Source organism: Sciurus vulgaris (assembly GCF_902686455.1).
Source record: "Sciurus vulgaris genome assembly, chromosome: 13".
Taxonomy (NCBI): domain Eukaryota; kingdom Metazoa; phylum Chordata; class Mammalia; order Rodentia; family Sciuridae; genus Sciurus; species Sciurus vulgaris.
Genome location: NC_136474.1, coordinates 50,241,578 through 50,262,998, shown reverse-complemented (window position 1 = coordinate 50,262,998; position 21,421 = coordinate 50,241,578). Strand labels below are relative to the sequence as shown.

The 21,421-nt window shown below is 43.4% G+C and overlaps 1 protein-coding gene across 1 annotated transcript in view; it reads left to right on the top strand.

Annotated features, from left to right (window-relative positions):
- NPC1 (NPC intracellular cholesterol transporter 1) overlaps positions 1 to 21,187 on the top strand; it is a 47,111-nt gene extending 25,924 nt beyond the window's left edge. The window contains exons 9-25 of the mRNA XM_079108633.1: positions 355 to 581; positions 3,077 to 3,177; positions 5,419 to 5,521; positions 8,322 to 8,511; positions 9,578 to 9,760; positions 10,437 to 10,551; positions 12,427 to 12,554; positions 12,658 to 12,798; positions 13,669 to 13,758; positions 14,257 to 14,447; positions 14,812 to 14,927; positions 15,563 to 15,692; positions 17,136 to 17,336; positions 18,167 to 18,398; positions 19,233 to 19,346; positions 20,135 to 20,297; positions 20,873 to 21,187. Of these exons, the coding sequence (XP_078964759.1) occupies positions 355 to 581; positions 3,077 to 3,177; positions 5,419 to 5,521; positions 8,322 to 8,511; positions 9,578 to 9,760; positions 10,437 to 10,551; positions 12,427 to 12,554; positions 12,658 to 12,798; positions 13,669 to 13,758; positions 14,257 to 14,447; positions 14,812 to 14,927; positions 15,563 to 15,692; positions 17,136 to 17,336; positions 18,167 to 18,398; positions 19,233 to 19,346; positions 20,135 to 20,297; positions 20,873 to 20,955 (2,508 nt within the window). The 3' untranslated portion in view covers positions 20,956 to 21,187. The remainder of the gene's footprint in view (positions 1 to 354; positions 582 to 3,076; positions 3,178 to 5,418; positions 5,522 to 8,321; positions 8,512 to 9,577; positions 9,761 to 10,436; positions 10,552 to 12,426; positions 12,555 to 12,657; positions 12,799 to 13,668; positions 13,759 to 14,256; positions 14,448 to 14,811; positions 14,928 to 15,562; positions 15,693 to 17,135; positions 17,337 to 18,166; positions 18,399 to 19,232; positions 19,347 to 20,134; positions 20,298 to 20,872) is intronic.
- Positions 21,188 to 21,421: the final 234 nt, after the last annotated feature.

Genomic DNA, 21,421 nt, shown 5'->3' with positions numbered 1-21,421 from the left:
GTAGAGCAAGGCATGTTTTTGGTGTGCTTGAGGAAGGGAGAATGTTGGGAAGACCAGACATCTCACTCTAGCCCACCCTGTGGCCCCTTGTTGGTGGCTGCTGGAGAAGGGTGAAGGGGGATGGTCACGTGTGCTGTGTTGAGATCAGTTCTGGTCACATATCCCCTCCCCATCTCAGTACACCTCTTACCAGGCCTCACCATACTTTATCACAGCGTGCCTGCACCTCCTCTGTTTTAGGATGTGTTTTTGCCAAACACTTTTTCTGCCGACCTCTCACAATACCAGTTAGTAAAGATTTGAAGAAATCTGACATGTTTCTGGGTTTGCTTATTTTTTTATATTTTCTTTCAGGTTCTTGACTTACAAACAGCCCTTGAAAATATTAATGCAACTTATAACAATGAGACTGTGACACTTCAAGACATCTGCCTGGCCCCTCTCTCACCTTATAACAAGAACTGCACCATTTTGAGTGTGTTAAATTACTTCCAGAACAGCCACTCCATGCTGGACCATCAAGTAGGGGACGACTTCTTTGTGTATGCTGATTATCACACGCACTTTCTGTACTGCACACGGTAAGTGGCATCAACCAGCCATTTGTGTATCCTGCCAATATTTGAGCACTTATCTTTGCTTGCACTACTCACAATACTAGAGACCCCTCAGTGAGCCAACAGAGCAATTTGTACCCTGCAAAGCTCACATCCCGCTGACTGGAAACTGGAGATCAGTAAATAAATACAGTCATATGTTGCATCTCACTGGGGACACATGCAGAGAAATTCATTGATAGTTAATTTCTTTGTTGTGGGAACATATTGTGGAGTATTTTCACACAAAATAAGACAGCTATGACATTACTTGGCAATATAGTCTTGAGGGACCACTGTCATTGACAGAAATGCCATTATGTGTCATACTGAATGTATATGCTCTCGTATCAGTAAAGAGTAGTATTGGGAAAGATGAGCAGGGCTTAGCAAAAAAGGAATGAGTTTTAGAAAAGAAACCTGCACAAAAGGCAGCCTGTGGATATCACAGGAAAAAGTGTTTGCAGCAGAACAAGCAGCAAGTGCAAAGGCCCTGGAGTGGGATCTTCCTCTGTGAAATCCAGGATCGAGCTTTAACTCTTGCCTGGGTTAGTAACACACAGTTTGGTGTATGCACCTACCCCGCTAAGATTTGAAGGTAGAATCCTATGGAGCTTGTGCTTGTTTTTCATGTGTGACCTTATATTCTGATACCCAGTGGTTTTGAAAGCATGTCACCTCCTTTGGAGGCGTGGGGGAGGACTGGTGTGCAGTTTTAGATTAGAAGGCCTTGAGCTGCTTCCCTGGGGCCCCAGCCGGGCAGCACTTCTTTATAATTGGAATTAGTCACTAAGGAAGTTGTGCTTGGGTGATCTGTGAGGGGAACTTTGGGTTATTCAGCCTGCCATCTCTGAATGCTCCAGAACTGGCCTGAGGGTGGTGGTTTTCTGTGTGAACACCACAGTAGCTTTGTGTTCACCATAGGAACAGGAAAAATGACTCCGTATTTCCTTTGATTGCATTGCTTAACTAACCATATCTCAAGAGCTGAGCACTCTGGTTTCTGGTTGTCAGGAACTCTGGTGACCTTAAGTTTTGTTATTAAAATGTGACTGCTCAGGCTGTGTTCACTCTATTTCAAGGACATCACCTCTAAAACATGAGTTGAACTCATAAAACAATAAATGTTTGCCTGTGTCCCTCAAACCATTCTATTCTGGACAGGGCAGATGGTATGAGGGAACTGTGGATAACCAACTAGCCAGGAGGTGGTGGCATTTGATATTACTTAATTGCTCTCTGTATTCGAAGGAGAACACTATTTTCTGTTTTACAAAATCAAGTCAAAAAAATTGGGGAGAGAGGTGTGTGAGACATGCTTTATTAAAGGGCCTGGTTGAGACAGGTATGGAAGCCCTGCTGTGACAGTTCCCGTGACCAGCGGTGCATGCTTGGTTTCTTCATGACTCAGGCCTGTTTCTTGTTCTTACCCCTTTCCACCTACACGTCCCAAAGGAACGACAGAGTCAGGCATAGACTTCTTTGCCCAGTATCATTTAATGGCATTGACATCTACTAGTTAATCAAACATGAGGCTCTATCCCTGACGTCCACCTTCCTCATGTGACTGTGGTGAATTTTAACCTCTCCAGGTCCTTCCTGCTGTGGCAGTCAGGCTGTGGACCTCACTTCCAGCTCCAGCTTGCCTGACACCGTAGCCCGGTCCATCCTGGCAGCTCTGAAGGGCAGGTCCTCTGAGGGGACCTCCCTGAGCGCCCAGCTGAGTTCTGGCTGCGGACCACCCTGAAATGCTGGTTCCCTTTCCACAGAGTAGCCACCTGCCTGTCTGCTCTTGCCCAAGCCATTGCACAAACCTCCTGACTGCCCTTCCACCTTCCTGTCTCTTTCCCACTCCCCAGACTCCTTCCACTTTGCCACTGATTTTTTTGTAAAACACCTCATGACATCCCTTCCCCAGACATCTCTGATTGTTCCCCAGTGCCTCCAGGGTCAAAACCTAGACTGCTTAGCCCGGCATCTGACCCTTACTTTTGTCATTGTGCATCCTCTCCAGCCCTGCCCCCTCCCTTAGGAGCAGCCCTTGCAGGCACCCCATGCTCTCGTGCAGGACTTCCTGTGACCTGGATCACCTTCCTCTTGCTCTTCTCTCCTCTTATACACCTGTTCTCTTCCCAAGTTGTGTGGAGCGCCTCCAGTGCCTCCTTCCCTGCTGAATTGTCCTCCTACTTGGAGATGCGGTCCAGAACTAGATCTTGACCAGTCTCCTCCTGGTGGCAGTTTTCCCCTTGTGCCATTCGCCCCTCCTCTGTACCCACACAGCACCAGGGCCAGGGCTGCTGCCTGAATCCGAGCTCAGAGAGGCAAGTGACAGACAGTATTATTCAACTAAGGAACCTCAGGGCCCACATTACACTTAGAATGCAGTCAGCCACAGTAAATATTTGCTGTCTAAATCTGTAGGTCTCCTTGATGTCTTGAGGCTTATTCTAATTGGAAGGTGTTTTCTGATCTTCTGACAGGGCTCCTGCCTCTTTAAATGACACGAGCCTGCTGCACGATCCTTGCCTTGGTACATTCGGCGGCCCTGTGTTCCCGTGGCTTGTGCTAGGAGGCTACGATGGTAAGAGAAGCTCCCCCTCTCCTGTAGTCCTGGTTCTGTCGTGCAGTTCAGGGTAATTATGAAGACTTCATAAATGGAGCAATCTTAATTCCCTGTCTTTTGAATCTTAAATATAATATCTCCTTTGGCTTTGGGTTTTACTTTGGATTTAAAAGAAGTGAATTGTGTTTTCCTTTTAGGTCACACATGCCTTTAAGAAGCTGTTAAAGGCGAAGGACATTTTCCCACACTAGTGTAGCTGTGCTTATCCATGTTCTTGTTCAGTTGCAAGGAGGTCACAGACCTGGAAGCTTACCACTAGAACCTCTTGGGAGGCCATGACCTCAGGTCGGAACCCACATAATGAGGAAGGGATAATATGTGAGGTATGAGGAAAAACCAAAGTCGATGGAATTTTTTTCCCTTCTGACCCAGTCAGGACAATCTGGAAGAGTGCTGTTTGCTGGTTCCTGTGGCACCTAGGACAGATTGGATTGGATAAAATGGGGTAATGATTGGCGGGGCTCCTTTGGCATCTGAAGCCTCCCTGCAGGCTCAACAGGTTTTTCCCTAGCCGATGAGGTTTCTTCACCTCACTCATAGGCAGGGGACAACTTGTGATTGTATTTAAAATTGACTCTGCCCCATATCATAAAATGCCATTTCTGCTGGTAGGGAAACGATGATATCAGCAACTGGCTAGCCAAAAGGAAAAAAATTAAAATGACCTCTTCCTTAGTCCTTCTATCAAAATAAACTCCACATAGATCAAAGATTGAAATGTGAGAAGAAAAACTGTTGAAGAACTGGAAGATCACATAGGAATACGGGAGGACTTTTTTCCTCCCAGTTCTGGGGATTGAACCCTGGGCCTTACACATGTTAGGCGAGCACTCTGCCCACTGAGCTGCATCCCCAGCCCCTGCAGGAGGAATTGTTTTTAATAATTTTGAAATGACAAAGGCCTTTCTAAGCAAGTCATAAAACTGAAAAGCCACAAAAGAAAAGACTGGTGGATTTGACTACATAAAAAATTACGAATTAATGTGTGGAGAACAAACATACAGTTAAAAAATAGCAAGAAACTGGCCAAAAAAAATTAGTGTTCATAACAGCATTTCCTTAGAGAACACTGTGAAAATAAGATCAACCCCAAAGAAGTAGTTGAAAGTTAACAGAAGCAGCGATACAAGGGTCATTTAATTATGTGGAGGAAATATTCCTATTCCCTCCTAGTGGTAAAATGCATCTCTCAGTCTTACTGTCTAACAAATAGGCAAAGGCATAAGAGTTGATAAAACCTTGCATGGGTGAACACATGGGAACTTTACTATTGTTGGTGGAAATGTAAATCAATTACTCAAAAATAAACTCCAGGAAAATGGGATTTTTCTTTTGCTCCCAGATATATATCCCCAAGACCTAAAGTAATGCCTGGTACAAAGTAGTTCTTAGTAAGTGTTTTGTTAAAGAAATAAAAATAACAGCCTCTTTAAACAGCAGTTTGTGAGAATTTATCAAATTTAGAAATGCACATAGTTTTTGACTCAGCGATTATGCTGAATTGATCCTGTGAATATGTACTTTACACACTAAAAATATTTACACATATAATATATATATTTTTATATCCCTGACTATATAAATGTAGATATACTGCAGTAGTTTCATAATTAAAATATTACCAGAATGTCCATCAATTGGGAATTGGTTGAATTATACTGGAAAATAGTATGTTGCAGAAAAAGATTAAGAAGCTCTATATGTACTAAAACAGAGCAGTCTCCAGGATACAGAATTTAAAATGTAATGTGTAGAACAGTATATTACCATTTGTGTAAGTAAAAAGGAAAAGGGAAGAATATACTTAACGTGTTTGTGAGTGCGTGGTGTCGCTTCTGGACAAATTCACAAATGGTTACAGTATGGAAAGAGAAGCAAAGAATGGAATGGAGGTAGAAAGGAGAGAGAGTTCCCACACAGCCCCTTTCCCTGTTTGAAATTTTTACCATGTATGTACTGTGTAGTTTTGGGGGAAAAAATTATTCTCCCTGAATGATAACTGTGCCCAGTTCAGACAGGGAAACCTGTCCACTAACCGAGATACCTGTAGACCATTTTTTGTTTTCTTTTAGAACAGAGACAGTCTGAGCTCCGGTGAAAAATCAGAGTCAGCTACTCTGTTGTGATTTTCCCCTTGTACCTATCTGATTTTCTACATACTTATGATCTGCTTTTTGATGTCACGTTTTTCCTTTCTAGATCAAAACTACAGTAATGCCACTGCTCTTGTGATTACCTTCCCTGTCAATAATTACTACAACGACACAGAGAAGCTCCAGAGGGCCCAGGCCTGGGAAAAAGAGTGAGTCACTCTTGGGGGATAAACACACTGTCCTTACTTTTTGTGAAGGTGCATACTTGCAGCAAGTCCTTGAACTTCAGTTTCTAACTTAGCCAACATGAGATCTAAGTTATGTAATTTTTTCACTTGGTAATAATTGTGCTCAGCAGAAATGGTTGAACATATTTACCTATGAACAGATGGTTTAAGCAGGTATTCTTACCCTAGAAGGCAGAACATGCCTAAATGCTCCTTGCCTTGTTTTCTAACAGCAAAATTGGGAGCACACTGAATGTACTCTAGTGAGGAATGAGTACAGTAGAATATTGTCACTTATCAATGAGAGCAAAATAAGCAAATGATTTGAGATCTGTTAAAAGGTTTAATCAGCATATCTATATATGTGCTGTGCACACTTAGAAAATACATCAAGTGGATAGCCTAAAAAACTTAACTGTGTTCCTAACCTTTCAGGTATGGGAAAAGAAGTGTCAAGAAGATGGGGGACTTTTTGTTTGGTATTTGCACAATCACAGAGGGCTGGGGACTCGAACCTGAGTCTCCAGCATGAGAGTCAGGCACTCTACAAGAGGAGCTATCCGGCCAGCGGAGTTTTTGAAGTATAGTTTAATGGCTTTAGTATATTCACATATATAGTTAGCTATCATTGCAGTCAATTTTAGAACACTTGTATTATCTTAGAACGAAACACTGTATCCTTTAGCTGTCACCTGCCTCTTCTTCATTCACTGCTGTAAAGAACCACTAACCTACTTTCCGTCTTCTTAGCTTTTCCTATTCTAGACTTTTATATAGATGGAATCATTTTTGTGGGCTTTTGTGTGTGACTTCTTCCACTTAACATGCTTTTAAGGTTTGTCCATGTTCTCAAGTTCTTTTTATGACCAAATAATATTCCATTATGTAGTTGTACCACATTTATTTGCCCATTTATCAGTTGACACGCATTTGGGTTTCTATATTTGGGCTGTAATGAATAATACTGCTGTGAACACTTGTATCTATATATTTATGTGGATGTATGTTTTCGTTTCTCTTAGGTATTTAAGAGTAGAATTGCTAGGTCATGTGACCTCTCTACCTTTAATTGTTTTTAGACCTTCTGGGCTATTTTCCAGTGTGTGATGGTTCCAGTTTCTCCATTTCTCTGCCAACACTGGTTATTATCTGACTTTTAGATTCTAGCTATCCCACTAGCTATGAAGTAGTATTTCATTGTGGTTTTGATTTGCATTTTCCTAATGATTAGAGATTGCAGTTATCTTTTTAAATGTGCTTAATTCTCCATCTTCCTTGGGGAAAAATATCTATTCATGGGCTTACCCATTTTTTTGTTTTTATTGATTTGCAAGAAATTTTTATATATTCTTTATCACATGTATGACTTCCAAATATTTTCTCCCACTCTGTGAGGTCTTTTTGTTTGTTTTCTTGATGACATTTTTTTGGGGGATTGTGGTACTGGAGATTGAACTCAGGGGCATTCGACCACTGAGCCACTTAGAGACAGGGTCTCCCTGAATTGCTTATCACCTCACTTTTTCTGAGGCCGGCTTTGAACTCATGATCCTCCTGCCTCAGCTTCCTGAGCCGCTGGGATTACAGGCGTGCGCCACCATGCCTGGCTTGATGACTTTTGATGCACAAAAGTTTTTAATTTTGAAGAGATCCAACTTTTTTTTTTGTGTGTGTGTGTGTGACTCATACGTTTGGTGTCATAGCTAAGAAACCATCACCTAATTCAAGAACGTGGGGATTTACTCTCGTGTTTTCTCCTGGGAGTTTTGTAGTTTAAACTCTCACCTTCAGGTCTCTGATCCAAGTTAATTTTTGTGTGAGATAAGGGCCCAGCTCCATGCTTTTGCTTGTAACTCTCCAGTTGTCCTAGAGCATTTATTGCAAAGGTTTTTCTTTCCCATTGAAGTCTTGGCATCCTATCAACAGTTAATCTAGTCCCAGACACATCGAATGTTTCTGGACTCACAAATTTTGTTCCTTGGATCTGGCCTATTCTTGGACTGCCTTTATTACTGTTGTTTTATAGCAAGTTTTGATATTGGAAAGTAGGAGTTCTACTTTGTCTTCTTGAAAGAGTTGTCTTGGCTGTTCTGAGCCAGGCAATTGCATGTGAGTTTTAGAATCAGCTTATCAGTTTCCACAAGAATCAGCTGGGATTCTGACAGATTTTGCATTGAATCTGTAGATTCCTTTTTAAAATTTTGTTCAATGAGTTTTTATATTCATTAATATATATTTTTTAATTAAAAAAAAACCCACATAGGCAGAACATGAACCAATTTTAAACTTGTGTCACATCTGATGGAAAGTTCAAGACTGAGGGTGTAGCTCAGTGACAGAGTGCTTGCCTAGCATGCTTGGGTTTGACCCCCAGTATCTCCCCAACCCTGCAAAAAAAAAAAAAAGAAAAAGAAGGTAGAAAATTCAGCTTTGGGGCTGGGGTTGTGGCTTAGTGGCAGAGCGCTTGCCTAGCACAAGTAAGGCACTGGGTTCGATTCTCAGCACCACATATTTTAAAAAAAATGAATAAAATAAAGGTCTATCAACATCTAGAAAATAAAAAAAAATTTAAAAAAATTTAAAAAAAAAGAAAATTCAGCTTTGGCAAGAACTTTGACCATAATCTAGGAGTGTTTCTCCTTCTAGGCTCCAGTGTTGAAGACCCTGTTGCAGGGCAAAGGTTAAGTAAGTGTGGCCTTTGTTCTTTAAAGTTGGGAAGAAAGCTCTTGCTTATCTGTCACTTAGTTTTAACTAAAACTATTACATTTTGCTCACCCTTTAGGTTTATTAATTTTGTGAAAAACTACAAGAATCCAAATCTGACCATTTCTTTCACTACTGAACGAAGTATTGAAGATGAACTAAATCGCGAAAGCAATGGTGATATCTTCACTGTCGTCATTAGCTATGCTGTCATGTTTCTGTATATCTCCCTAGCCTTGGGGCACATCCAAAGCTGTCGAAGGTTTCTGGTAAGTGTGTGTTGGGGGGTATGTATTTCACGTTCATATGTGTTTGTTGTGTGCGTGTTAGAAATGGCAATGCCTAGGGGCTGGGGAGATAGCTCAGTTGGTAGAGTGCTTGCCTTGTAAGCATAAGGTCCTGGGTTCTATCCCCAGCACCCAAAAAAAAAAAAAAGAAAAGAAAAAAGAAATGGCAATGCCCAGCATGATGTTGTATTTTTGCCTCTATTTAGTCTATTTGTCTGTGTGTGTCTGTGTGTGTGTGTGTGTTACTGGGGATTGAAACCAGGGCCCCTTAACCACTGAACCACATCCCCAGCCCATTTTTATATTTTATTTATTAGAGACAAGGTCTCACTGAGTTGGGGCCTCAGTAAGTTGCTGAGGCTGATTTGGAACTTGGGATACTCCTGCCTCAGCCTCTCAAGTTGCTGGATTACAGGTGTGCACTACTGTGCCTGGTGCCTCTACTTATTCTTAATTCACTATGTCTTTTTAAACTGGGCCCAGTGGTGTTTGCCTACAATCCCAGCCACTGAGGAGGCTGAGGTAGGAGGATCACAATTTCAAGGCTAGCCTAAAGCAGCTTAGGGAGACCCAGTGTCAAAACAAAACAAAAAAGACTGGGGATGTAGCTTAGTGGTAGAACACTTGTTTAATATGTGTGAGGCCCTGGGTTCAATCCCTAGAACCACCCCCAAAAAAGAAAAACTTAGATGTATTGATGTATTTTTCCTTTTGATGGACTGAGGTGCAAACTGTATGTTAATTATATAGCAGTTCTGTTTCTTGCATCTGTTTTCTTCAGTTTCAATTTTTTATATCACATTATCTGTTTTTTTGTTTGTTTGTTCATTTTTTTCTAATTTGTCCACTCCATCAGCTAAGAATGTGAGCTCAGGGAATATGTTGCTAGGGAAGAACTGGAAGTTTTTTCATATCTCTCTTGAATTAGGAATTATACTTTTAATTCTAGGTTAGATACACTGTGTAAAGCAGTAAAAATGAGGACCTTTTAGTAATAGATGGACAAAACGCCCTCTAACTGATGACTTGTGTCTTCGTCACCTCTCAGGTGGACTCTAAAATCTCCCTAGGCATCACAGGGATCCTGATTGTGTTAAGCTCAGTGGCCTGCTCGTTGGGTGTCTTCAGCTACATCGGGGCCCCGTTGACCCTCATAGTGATTGAAGTCATCCCGTTCTTGGTGCTGGCTGTGGGTGTGGACAACATCTTCATCCTGGTGCAGACCTACCAGGTATGCTCTGGTCTCCTCACAGAGCGGGGCATCACAGCTCTGGTAACGGCCAGGCATTTGTGAGTGAGGACAGTGAAGAGGCTTTGTGTGGTTTCCCTCTGTGACAAATCCAGATGTCTTAGATTTGTCCTGGACATTTTGGGACCAAGAATTTCATCCCTCTCTTTGGTAGGTAGCATGGATGTAAAGTGAGAATTTGATTTTAGAAGTATCTTTTTCCATGTGGGCATAAAAAGGGCTAACATTTTGGACATAACTTATTAAAATAATTCTCAGTACAGTGTAGAAGGATGAGCGTTTTGTTCTAAGGGCCACTAAAAAGACCACAGCCCACTGATGTAGAAAGTAGTCCCAGTCATCATCCTGAAGCCCCTACCAGAGTGGAGATTCGGTGCATGGAAGCTTCATTTAAGGGCCAGCCACCTGCGGCCTGTCTTCCTGTATTCTTGTGACAACAGATTCAGTTTTTCCTTGGGTTTCTCACCTGGTACCTAGCCAGTGGTTCAGAAATACTCTGCTTCTATATGAGAAGTTTGGAGTCCCCACCAAATTTTATATGGCTAGATGTACTGCTAATCATCTATCATTTTTATTATCAAATTAATACAAGGAAGCAGAGAGGTGGCAATTTTATTGAGAAATTTTAGTGTTGCATATTTATTTATTTATTTTTAAGAGAGATGAACGTCTTCAAGGGGAAACCCTGGATCAGCAGCTGGGCAGGGTCCTAGGAGAAGTGGCTCCCAGTATGTTCCTGTCATCCTTTTGCGAGACTTCAGCATTTTTCTTTGGTAATTATGCTTTAAACGGTACCAATCCTGTAGTTTACTGAGCCTGAGAATAGAAGAGGCTGGGTTCCTGAACATGTGCCCTTTCAGGCCACCTCCTTTTGTAAGTTTTATTCCATAATTGGAAAGTATCACTGAGTAGACCATAAGAACAATTGGTTCATAAGATTGGAGCCCAGGAGACAGGGCAGGCTGCCCTTTGGGCCAGCAGCAGGGTTTCCACCACAAAGCTCTGCTCTCTCTCACTAGACCCTGAGCACATGGCTCCTTACCTATCTGGCTACCCATTCCATTTTGGCTTGGTGGCCAGTTTCAGAAACCTGAACAGTTAAGTGTCCCTCTTAGAAAGTTTCCACCATTAGACTTGTAAGATCCTTGAAGGCAGAATTGTGTCCTGCCTACTACTGATTCCCTGTTCATCATTAAATGGACAAAGCAAAAAAAGAACAATTGGTGACAGTATCTTGGGTATCAGTTTGCAAGTGCCTTCTTTCTCATGAGAGGCATTGACTTGCAGGGTGTTCTGTCTTTGTTTTTGTAGACAGTCTTCCACCCCTATACACACAACTCACTGCTAAGCAGCCTTGCCTGGGGGTTCATACATCTTACCTCAGTTAAGGAACTGGGATTAAGTGGAACAAAAATCAACACTTCTGTATTTCTTTCACGTGGAGACATCACCAAGTAGACTCACGGGCGGGGCTGCTTGCCCATCTCTAAAGTGTATAAGAAGAAAAGTAACTGTTCTCAATAGAGGAGACTGGATTAGAAGCCGTCAAGCCAGAGAAGACACAGTCTGTGGGTCACAGACTATAATGCCTTCATGGTTGCCTGGTCACCTTCAGCAGGGACATAGTAGGACATCATAGGTGGTAATCTTTGAACGCAGACATGCTGTCACCATGTTAGTCTCATTTCCACAAAGCTGCCTGTTTTTGAAACCTGTGGCTTTTATTATTCCTTTTGATGGCGCAGGTGCAAAAGAAAAAGTTCATTCTTCTTACTTTTGTTATTAGAAAACCAGTGCAAATATAAGGATAATAGCAACTGAGACTATGCCTCAAGATCGGCGTGATCTTGGTGAGAAAGATTAGGAGGAGTCTGTGGCACCCTGAGTGCATATGTCTCATCTAAAGAAGTAGTGACATGTGGCCAGATTTTTGTGTTATAAGTACTACTTTTTTTTTCTTTTCAGTGCTAGGTATTGAATCCAGGACCTTGTACATGCTAGATAAGTGCTCTTCCTTAGAGCTTTGCCCCTAGCCCAAATACTGACTACTTATTTAAAAAATATTGTTTTTTTAATCCTAAAATGGACCCCGGTAGTGTGGGCCAAACAGTATACATCTGGCTCAGGGGCTGCCAGTTTACCCTTGTACCTATGGTACCTTTGACTTGGAACACCCTTGTTTGATTGCAAATTCGCCTTTTACTGTAACTTCACAGGGAGACAAGTATTATTGAAACAGTAGCAGGTGGAAAATAGAGTTCCTCCCTTAGAGTGAGGCATGTAAGTTACTGCAAGAAATAGCCTTATTTTTCATGGTTCTCAAATTGCAATATGCATAAATTTGTCTGAAAACCTTTTAAATACAGTAGAATTGGGGTTGAATTGCCTGATTGTGTCTTGATTAAGTAGGATGGGGCCTGGACCAGGAATCTACTCCCCAAGTGGTCTGGTGCTGACACCATTTTTAAAATCCTTGTGCTCTTAGACTCCTTTACCCTGTTTGGGTGTGGCAGCCACACAGACTTTGTGGCATACTTTCTATGGGTCAGGCCGCTTTGGCCCCTTGTATGCTTGTGTCCACCTAAATGTGACCTGCACAAAGTCCTCTGCTGTAAGTGGAGTGACACAGAGCTTTTCCCTCCCTGTAGGAGCCCTGTCAGTGATGCCGGCTGTTCACACTTTCTCTTTGTTTGCGGGATTGGCGGTCTTCATTGACTTCCTTCTTCAGATTACCTGTTTCGTGAGTCTCTTGGGATTAGACATTAAACGTCAAGAGGTAAGTTGTTACTAGGGTTACAATCTGTTTAATATGTGTTTGAAATGTAGATGAAGAAACCGAAGGTATTTTCTGTGGCCTTTATTCCTTTTTGTCCCCTCAGAAAAATCGACTGGACGTCCTCTGCTGTGTGAAAGGTGCTGAAGGTGGAAGCAGCGTCCAGGCCTCAGAAAGCTGTCTGTTTCGATTCTTCAAAAACTCCTATTCTCCACTTCTGCTGAAGGACTGGATGCGACCGATTGTGGTAGGAACCCATCTGTGGTTTCTCTTTCCTTCTCCGCAAGACGGATGTGTCACATGCCTTCGAAGAACTCACACAACTTGCGAGGCAGAATCTGACAGCTGTTAACATGTATAAATAGTAAAATCCTTTTCTAGCAAGGTTTGATCAGTCAGAATAAGCAAGAGTTTTTAAGTTTTTTACTTTTTAAATAATTATGAACTCATAGAATGTTGTAAAGGTAGTACAGAGGGTACCCAGGTGTCCTGAACCCACTTTTCCTCAGTGTTACATCTTACATAATTATAGTACAATATCAGAACTGGGGTGTGTGTGTGTGTGTGTGTGTGTGTGCTGTTGGGAAGGACATACTAGACAAATACTCTACCATTGAGCTACACCCACATACCCAGAACCAGGAATTTGACACTGGCACAGTGTGTGTGTACTTCTGAGATATTATCACATTGGGCAGAGTCCCATCATCTTCACTGCAGTCAAGATGCAGAACTGTCCTATCACTGCCCAGACCCCTCCTTAGTGTCACCCACTCATCCCTAGACAGTGTTCATCTACCAATTATCTATTAAAAGAACGCAAGTTAGTTTGCAGTAACAGCAAAAAGCACAGCAATACTAACATTTTTTTTGAACACCTAGTATCAGTTGGGTACTGTGCTAAAATTGGAATTACTAGATTTTCTCATTTAATCCACACAGCTGTCTAATGCAAAAAAAATCTGTTATTCTCCTGTTTTACTAATGAGGAAATAAAAACAAAAAGTCCTGTTTTGTGTGTGTGAGGGAGGGAGAGACAGACTGATTTTATTTCTCTTCCTTCCTGAACCCGTTGTCATATTGAGCAGTTACCTCTTACAATTCACTTCCATTCCAGATTGCCGTATTTGTGGGTGTTCTGTCATTTAGTATCGCAGTCCTGAACAAAGTAGAAATTGGATTGGATCAGTCTCTTTCAATGCCAGACGTAAGATATTTTCTTCTTCTTTTTTTTTTTTTTTTTTTTTTGCACGGTGCTGGGGATCGAACCCAGGGCCTTGTGCATGCGAGGCAAGCACTCTACCAACTGAGCTATACCCCCAGCCCTTATTTTTTTACTTTAACTGATGATGAGTTAAGTTTTCAGTAAGTGCATGTGGGTGTTATGCCTGCTTTTTAGTGTGAAGGCAGCAGTCGGTGGCAAGTTTCTCTGATGATATAAGAACGTCCACAAGGCTGTGTCAGTGCAGGCTGCCTTCACCGTCCGGGCTTTTAGACTGCCCTTTGGGCACAGCCATAGAGTGGAGGTGCTGACCTGATTGGGACCGGCAGGAGGAGCACTCTGGGACCCAGGAAGAGAATCATGAATCCCGGCTGGAGGTGTCTCTGCCTCCTGGTGCCCTCGTAATTCTCAGGGACCATCACCTCACCTAGTTACCGTCAGCTCATTCATACTTTCCCTCCTGTCCTTCCGTCTTTCTTGCAGGACTCTTATGTAATAGATTACTTCAAATCCCTCGGTCAGTACCTGCACGCGGGTCCACCTGTGTACTTTGTCCTGGAGGAGGGGCACAACTATACATCCCTACAAGGGCAGAACATGGTGTGCGGCGGCATGGGCTGTGACAACGATTCCTTGGTGCAGCAGATATTTAACGCGGCTCAGCTGGACAACTAGTCAGTACCACCGGCTTGCTCCTGGTGTGCTTCAGCAGAAACAATGGGAAAGGGCTTCCGGCCAGAGGCAGCTCAGGCCTGAAGTGTCTCACTGAAAGTAGACTTTGTTGAAAAGTTGTTTGTAGTCAAAACATGTTAAATGTAGTTTAACCTAAGCAAAACCTTTCACAGGACTGATGGGTTACCTGGTTCTTGGAAGGTTTTTTTCACTGAGTGCTAATGTAGTTTTCTTTTGACTGAGAGCAATATAAAGCATAGAAAATAAATTAAGCTTCAAGGAAAAGTACTGAATGTAAAAACTTCCTCCGGTGCAGCAAGTTAACCGGTTTGTTGTTGTTTGGGTTTTTTTCCTCCTCTTCTCTAGCACCCGGATAGGCTTCGCTCCCTCGTCCTGGATTGATGATTATTTTGACTGGGTGAAACCGCAGTCCTCTTGCTGTAGAGTCTACAATTTCACCGACCAGTTCTGCAACGCTTCAGGTATTTTGACCTCCTTTCCCAGATTTTTGCTTTTTTCTGAATTTTTAACATTATTACTTAAAAATCACTTGCATGTTGCCTCGGTGTGTGACTGTTTCTGTGCCAGCTCCGGGTCTCATTTCCTTTGTCTTTGTCCCTTTCCTCGGTCATTTGCTCTGCAACATGCTGTGTGACCCACTTCCAGCCCCCTTGGGGCTGCAGGCCAAGCAAGGTCACTGCAGGGAACTGGTTCTCAGACAAGGGTTCTCATCCTGTCCCCAGCACACCAGTGCCTTTCTTAAGTGGCCTTGGCTTCTCAAAGGTGTGCTTGCCTTTGTTTGTCACTGTTGCCCGATGGCTTTTAAGTATTGAGGTTGTCCTGGAATTTTCCTCATGAGAACATGGAAGCCCTGGGCTCTCACCAGTGGAGGTTGACCTCCATGAAGCAGGAAACCTGCCAGGGAAGGAAATGCTGTATGGTCTGCCTAAGATGAAGCTGTTTATTTAATTTACTAAATGATGAAAGTCACTTGTGGCTGAAGCTTTTGGATAAGGGGAAAGATTCAGGAAAATCACTTCTCTCATTTTTAATTTTTTTTTTTTTTTTTTTTTTTTAAATATCTTCTAACAGTTGCTTCCCCCTCTGTTTCTGCTAGTGGTTGACCCTTCCTGCGTCCGCTGCAGGCCTCTGACTCCAGAGGGCAAACAGAGACCTCAGGGTGGAGACTTCATGAAGTTCCTGCCCATGTTTCTCTCCGATAACCCTAACCCCAAGTGTGGCAAAGGGTAAGTGCCATTGAGCCATGTCAGATAAGCAGCTACTTCAGCCTTAATTTGCAATAGAAAAGTAAGTGAGGACTGGTCAAGATAGTTGATGGGAAAGGGCATCTTCTCTGCCCACACCCACCCTTTCCCAATCCTGTGGAAGTAGAGAAACTTAAATTTAAAAAAAAAAAAAAAAAAAACTCAGTTTTCAGCAGATTTCCTCGTGGCTTGGAGATTTGTTTCTTACACTTCTGTCTGTGTCCTGCCCCACTGGATGTTTGGATGGGTGCTGATTCCATGCACATTCTGAGGGGAATGGAGGGAGAGGAGAGACATGCTGGTTTTTCAGAGTGTGAATGAACGTGGTTTGTCCACATGTGCCAGTGAGTGTAAGGAACCGTATCTTGCTTTGGTAATGCTATTAAGGTTTGGTGGTGCATGACCGTAATCCCAGTGACTTAGGAGCCTGTGACAGGAGGATCACAAGTTCAAGGCCAACCTTGGCAATTTAGTGAGACCCTATCTCAAAATTTAAATGACAGGGCATAGCCCAGAGTACGCCCCTGGGTTTGATCCCCAGTACCACAAAAAACAATGGCTTAGATTCTGTTAGCCCCACTGTGCTCCTGCCAGCCTGGCCATAGAGGAGGCTACGGGCTGTCTCACACCCCATCCAGCCAGTTGCCCACAGTCACAGGATATCTGACTTGGAAATAGTGAAGAAGATTGGAAATCTCTGGGGGGTTGGTTTGGAAGCTTCTACAGGTGGAAGAAGAGCATCCACACGTGTGTGAGGTAAACTGGATGTACTTGTTTTTTTCATAAGGATTCATTTTTTTACCTGAGTCACATCGGTTAATCATATAGATCATTCATATCGGTGTTTTGAAACTGCGCTAGGTCCCGTGGGAAGACTACCCCTAAAAATAAATAAAAGAGAAATGAGTCTTGCAACCTGGTCCCTGAGTGCTTTGGCCTACATAAAACCAGTTGAAATGAACTCAGTTGTTACGAAGGCCACGGGACCACCCAGTGTGCAGTGTTACCCACCTGGCCTGCAGCCTTGGCACTGGTGGTGCGGAGCAGGAGGCTGAAGCTCGGGTGAGGGAACTTGTCAGGGGCCAACAGCAGCAGGGCTGAACTCAAGTCTGGGCCTTGCCCTTCCCTGCCTCCTGCACACAGCAGCACCAAGTAAACTCTGTATCAGAACATGTTTGATTACGAGCAGAATCAGATAGAAAAACAATAACTGCCATGCACCAGAGAAACCGCAGCAGTAAAGAAAAGCCAGTCTGGGCAAAAACAAGCTAAAGTTTCCACACTCCCTCATCAAGACACCTTTTTCACCTGCGAAGTGTACCACAGCGTCTGACTTCTGAGCCTGGCCAGTTGACTCCACTCCTGGAGTGCTCAGATTCTGCCCAGTTTGCAAGGATGGCCTTTCTGAAACCTGCTCTTTCTCAGGGGCCATGCTGCATACAGTTCAGCAGTTAACCTCTTTGGCAATGACACTAGCATCGGAGCCACGTATTTCATGACCTACCACACCGTGCTGCAGACCTCCTCCGACTTTATTGACGCTATGAAAAAAGCCCGACTTGTGGCCAGTAACATCACCGAAACCATGAGCGCTAAAGGCAGCAGTTACCGTGTGTTCCCATACAGGTAAAACGCGGGTTTTACAAAGAAGGGTTTCCTGGGGAAGAGTCTGTCTCTTAGGGGGATGCTGACACTTGCTTCATCCTGGGCACAGGAGGCATATATCAAGGGAAATGGCCTGCTGGGCAAGTGGGCCAGAACCTTGAGCCCCTGCCAAGGTCTGAGCACCACAAACAGCCCTTGGTTAGTGCTGCCTCACAGCCGCCAAGAGACCACAGGCAGGGTGCTCAGGAAGCAGGCCTCACAGAGGAGGGCTGCCCTGGCGCACTTGGAGAGGAGCTGCTGGGTGCCCCTGACTGCTGCTTACTCAGGACAGTGCTGCTGTGTATTTTTTTTCCTGCCAAGGAATGAATTATATATTAAATACTGAATTTGGAAAATAGGGAATGGTAAAAGAAATGACTTTTTTTTTTTTAAACCACCTGTGTTTTTTTTTTTAAAACCACCATGATCCCTGTGGAAGAAGTTCTTAAGAATGTGTATCCTAATTCCTGGGAAGCACTGGTTAACTTTCAGGGGGGAAATAACCTGAGGGAGGCCCAGGTCAGATTTGGTCCTTTTTTCCCAAAAATATTATGGAATGCTGTAAATAGCTGTAAGGTAACAGTTTTGACTTAGAATCAAACCCCTTCTATAAAACAACACATTAGGCCCTACTTTGGGTGTCAGTGCCTGTCAGAGATCCAGTTGAATCACTGTAGGTGAGTGGTGCAGAAACGAGGGAGGTGTTCTGCAAGGGTGTCTCCAGGTGTCCCAGCTTTACAGGAGTGACAGGGGTGCTCCCAGGAGTGAGCATGAGCTGTAACGGGATGTCCTCCTTCCTCCTTCCTCTCCAGTGTGTTCTACGTCTTCTACGAACAGTACCTGACCATTATCGATGACACCATCTTTAACCTCAGTGTGTCCCTGGGATCCATATTTCTGGTGACTGTGATTGTTCTGGGCTGTGAACTGTGGTCTGCCGTCATCATGTGCGTCACCATTGCCATGATCCTGGTCAACATGTTTGGAGTGATGTGGCTGTGGGGCATCAGCCTGAATGCAGTTTCCTTAGTCAACCTGGTGATGGTGAGTCCTAGGCCATTCCCTTTTGTCCCTAGCTCCTGTCACTCACATGAATGGTTTCCTGGATTTCACATAAACCCTAACATAGAGTAAAATACCAACTCTGCCTCTCGCTCTTGGTGCATAAGGAGAGGTGGGACAGGGCACGGAGAGAGGCAGAAGCTGGGCGCAGAAGCACATTAAAGCTAATTTGTTCACTCAGTTTTTCTCCTCTAATCCCTTTGCAGCTATAGTAGATAGTATGGTTCACAATGTCTGTAACAATGGAAATGTGATCTCATGGTCTCGCATGGGTTCTCTGCTTTTATTATCCAGAAAGCATTGCAAAAGCATGTAGCCTGATGATAGCAAGATGTTCACTATATAGAAAACCGTCCTTCCCCTCCCCTTGATGCCTCCTGTGTAGTTGCCAGGTGCTTTTTAATAAAAAGTGAGCATTGAGGAAGTGAGCATTCAGGACGGTATTAATAGAAGATAGAAACTGCATCTGTACCTTCAGATAGTAACCCTTTTGGAGTGGCAGTGAGGCCCAAGGAAAGGAAGACAATGTGCTGGCTTGGTGGTGTGTGGTGGGGCCACTTTAAGAGGTTCCAGCAACTTCCCCTAACAAAACAGATGTGCTGTAGAAAACTGGCACACTGGGTAATGCTTAGGGTTCCAAGGTTTCCTGCTATCATTTAGGTAGGTGTGATGGGGGCCTTATTTTATCAGTCAAAAGGGCTGCTTAGGGCTCCTCCAGCACCCAGGTCCCCTGATAATCCCCCATCTTGGGAAAGGGGAGCTGCTCAGGATTTTCATCTAGAAAAGAGCCATCCTCATGGAAGTACTTTATTCTAGAGCTGTGGCATTTCCGTGGAGTTTTGCAGCCACATAACAAGAGCGTTCACAATGAGTGCAAAAGGAAGCCGGGTGGACCGTGCAGAAGAGGCGCTCGCTCTCATGGGCAGTTCTGTGAGTATCCTCAGCGGGGGCGTGGGGCCGAGTGGCAGGGTGAGGTGCACACTCGGTGACTGTTTCTGAGAAGAAACTTTGAAATTCAGTGGGTAAAACAATTTGGACCCTTTACTGGATCTTTCAGAGTACTAAGTGTCAGGCAGTTCATGGAATAGCTACATTTTGTACAGACCTGAAATTCTTTATAGCCATGTATAGTTGTGAGACTTCTTTTTAGGTAGCAGGATAGCTTGAACAAGAAAATAAAGAAGAGTGAGATTTGAGAGAGCTGGAAGCCAGCACTGTGTTGACCAAGAGAGCTGCCACATCCTAGAACCCAGTGTGCAGGCTGCAGTGGGTGCCTGCAGGGTCTTAGTCCAGCTCTAGATCCTGGTGTGTTCGTCAGTTAATATTTTCTATAGTGGTAGTGTAATCAAAAAATAAAGGCTGCCAGGGGCATGCCTGATAGCCCAACAACTCAGGAGGCTGAGGCAAGAGGATCCCAAGTTTGAAGCCAGCCTCAACAAATTAGTGAGGTCCTACACAACTTAAAAGGGATAGAGATGTGTAGAGATGTGGCTCAGTGATTAAGTTCCCCTGGGTTTAATCCCCAGTACCAAAATTTAAAAAAAAAAAAAAGAGCAAAGACTAAACTTTAGGTAGACAATAATGCTACTTCCCAGTACCGATGAAAGTTGTCCCACATTATGCTGGACCTCGGATACTAAGACAGCTTTGTATTAGGAGATGTTCAGTTATAAGAGGATATGATAAGAGGAGTTTCGAACAACTGTCTCTTCTTTTAGGTGTTCAGTGGAATCACACTTACAAAATTTGGAGGAATCGTGGTGTTGGCCTTTGCCAAATCCCAGATTTTCCAGATATTTTACTTCAGGATGTACTTAGCTATGGTCTTACTGGGAGCCACTCATGGACTAATATTTCTCCCCGTCTTACTGAGTTATATAGGTAAGAGTCCTTATTTTTAATAGGCATAGGACAAAGCACATCTTAAAGCACTGTTTTATAGTATTTGAACTTGTACTACAGGTCAGTCATCTGATAAATATTACTAAGCAGAAATTCTATTTTAAAGAGAGAGAGACCTGTCCAGGGACCTTGGGATTATCCAAACTATTTCGTCTTGTAAATCATGGACATTTTTCTGGCAGCCTGGTTTGTCTGGTAACAAAGGCCTGAAGTCAGACCTCGAGTGCATCTACATGGTGGCAGGTCAGGGAGCCCTCCCCCAGGAAAGGCCCAGCACTGCTATTCAACAGCTCTTCATTCCCTGACTCATGGAGGGTCCCTCGAGAAAGGCCTTGGCCCCACTACTCCTTTTGAGACTGTCCTTATGAACTGTTTCCTTCCGTAGCTACCATGACTTGTACAAATGTCCCCTGGTTGAAAGGACAATAGTATTATTTGCCTTACACTTTTGTAACTGAGGGACATTTTCCATCTCTGGGGGAAACTATTGCAATCCAGTATAAACCATCTCCTTTTCTCCTGAAGAAATAACAAAAATTCTCTCTCTGTCATAGGCCCACCAGTAAATAAAGCCAAAAGTCACACCACCCAGGATCGGTATAAAGGCACAGAGCGAGAACGACTCCTAAATTTCTAGTCCTCTTAAGAGGGTTTGGTGACTTTGAACTGTGTCTAGGGGTTGGTCTGTTTACTACTGGACAGTAATTGCATCGTCAAGACTGAGCTGAACACTCAATGTTCCAGACATGGGGCTGTTGAACAGAGCTTCAGATGTCCTGCTTTTAAACTCAGGAATGCACACGTGACTTGTGAAGCAGTATTATGAAATCTGAAGGTACCTTTGGGACACTAAAGCCTCCTCTACCCCCCAGCCTGTCTTTGGCAAGAGGAACGACACCTAGTGTGACTGAATGTGATTTGCTCGTGAACAGCGTTTGAAGGCCAATCCATGCACTGGCTCCTTTTTTTGGGAGTAAGCCATCATGCACATTCTATTCCATATTTTTAGTAACATTTGAGGATATTGTAGATACACTTTATTATGAGATTTTTGTAGTTTAAAGAGCTTTATTAATGCAATAAATTAACTTTGTACACATTTT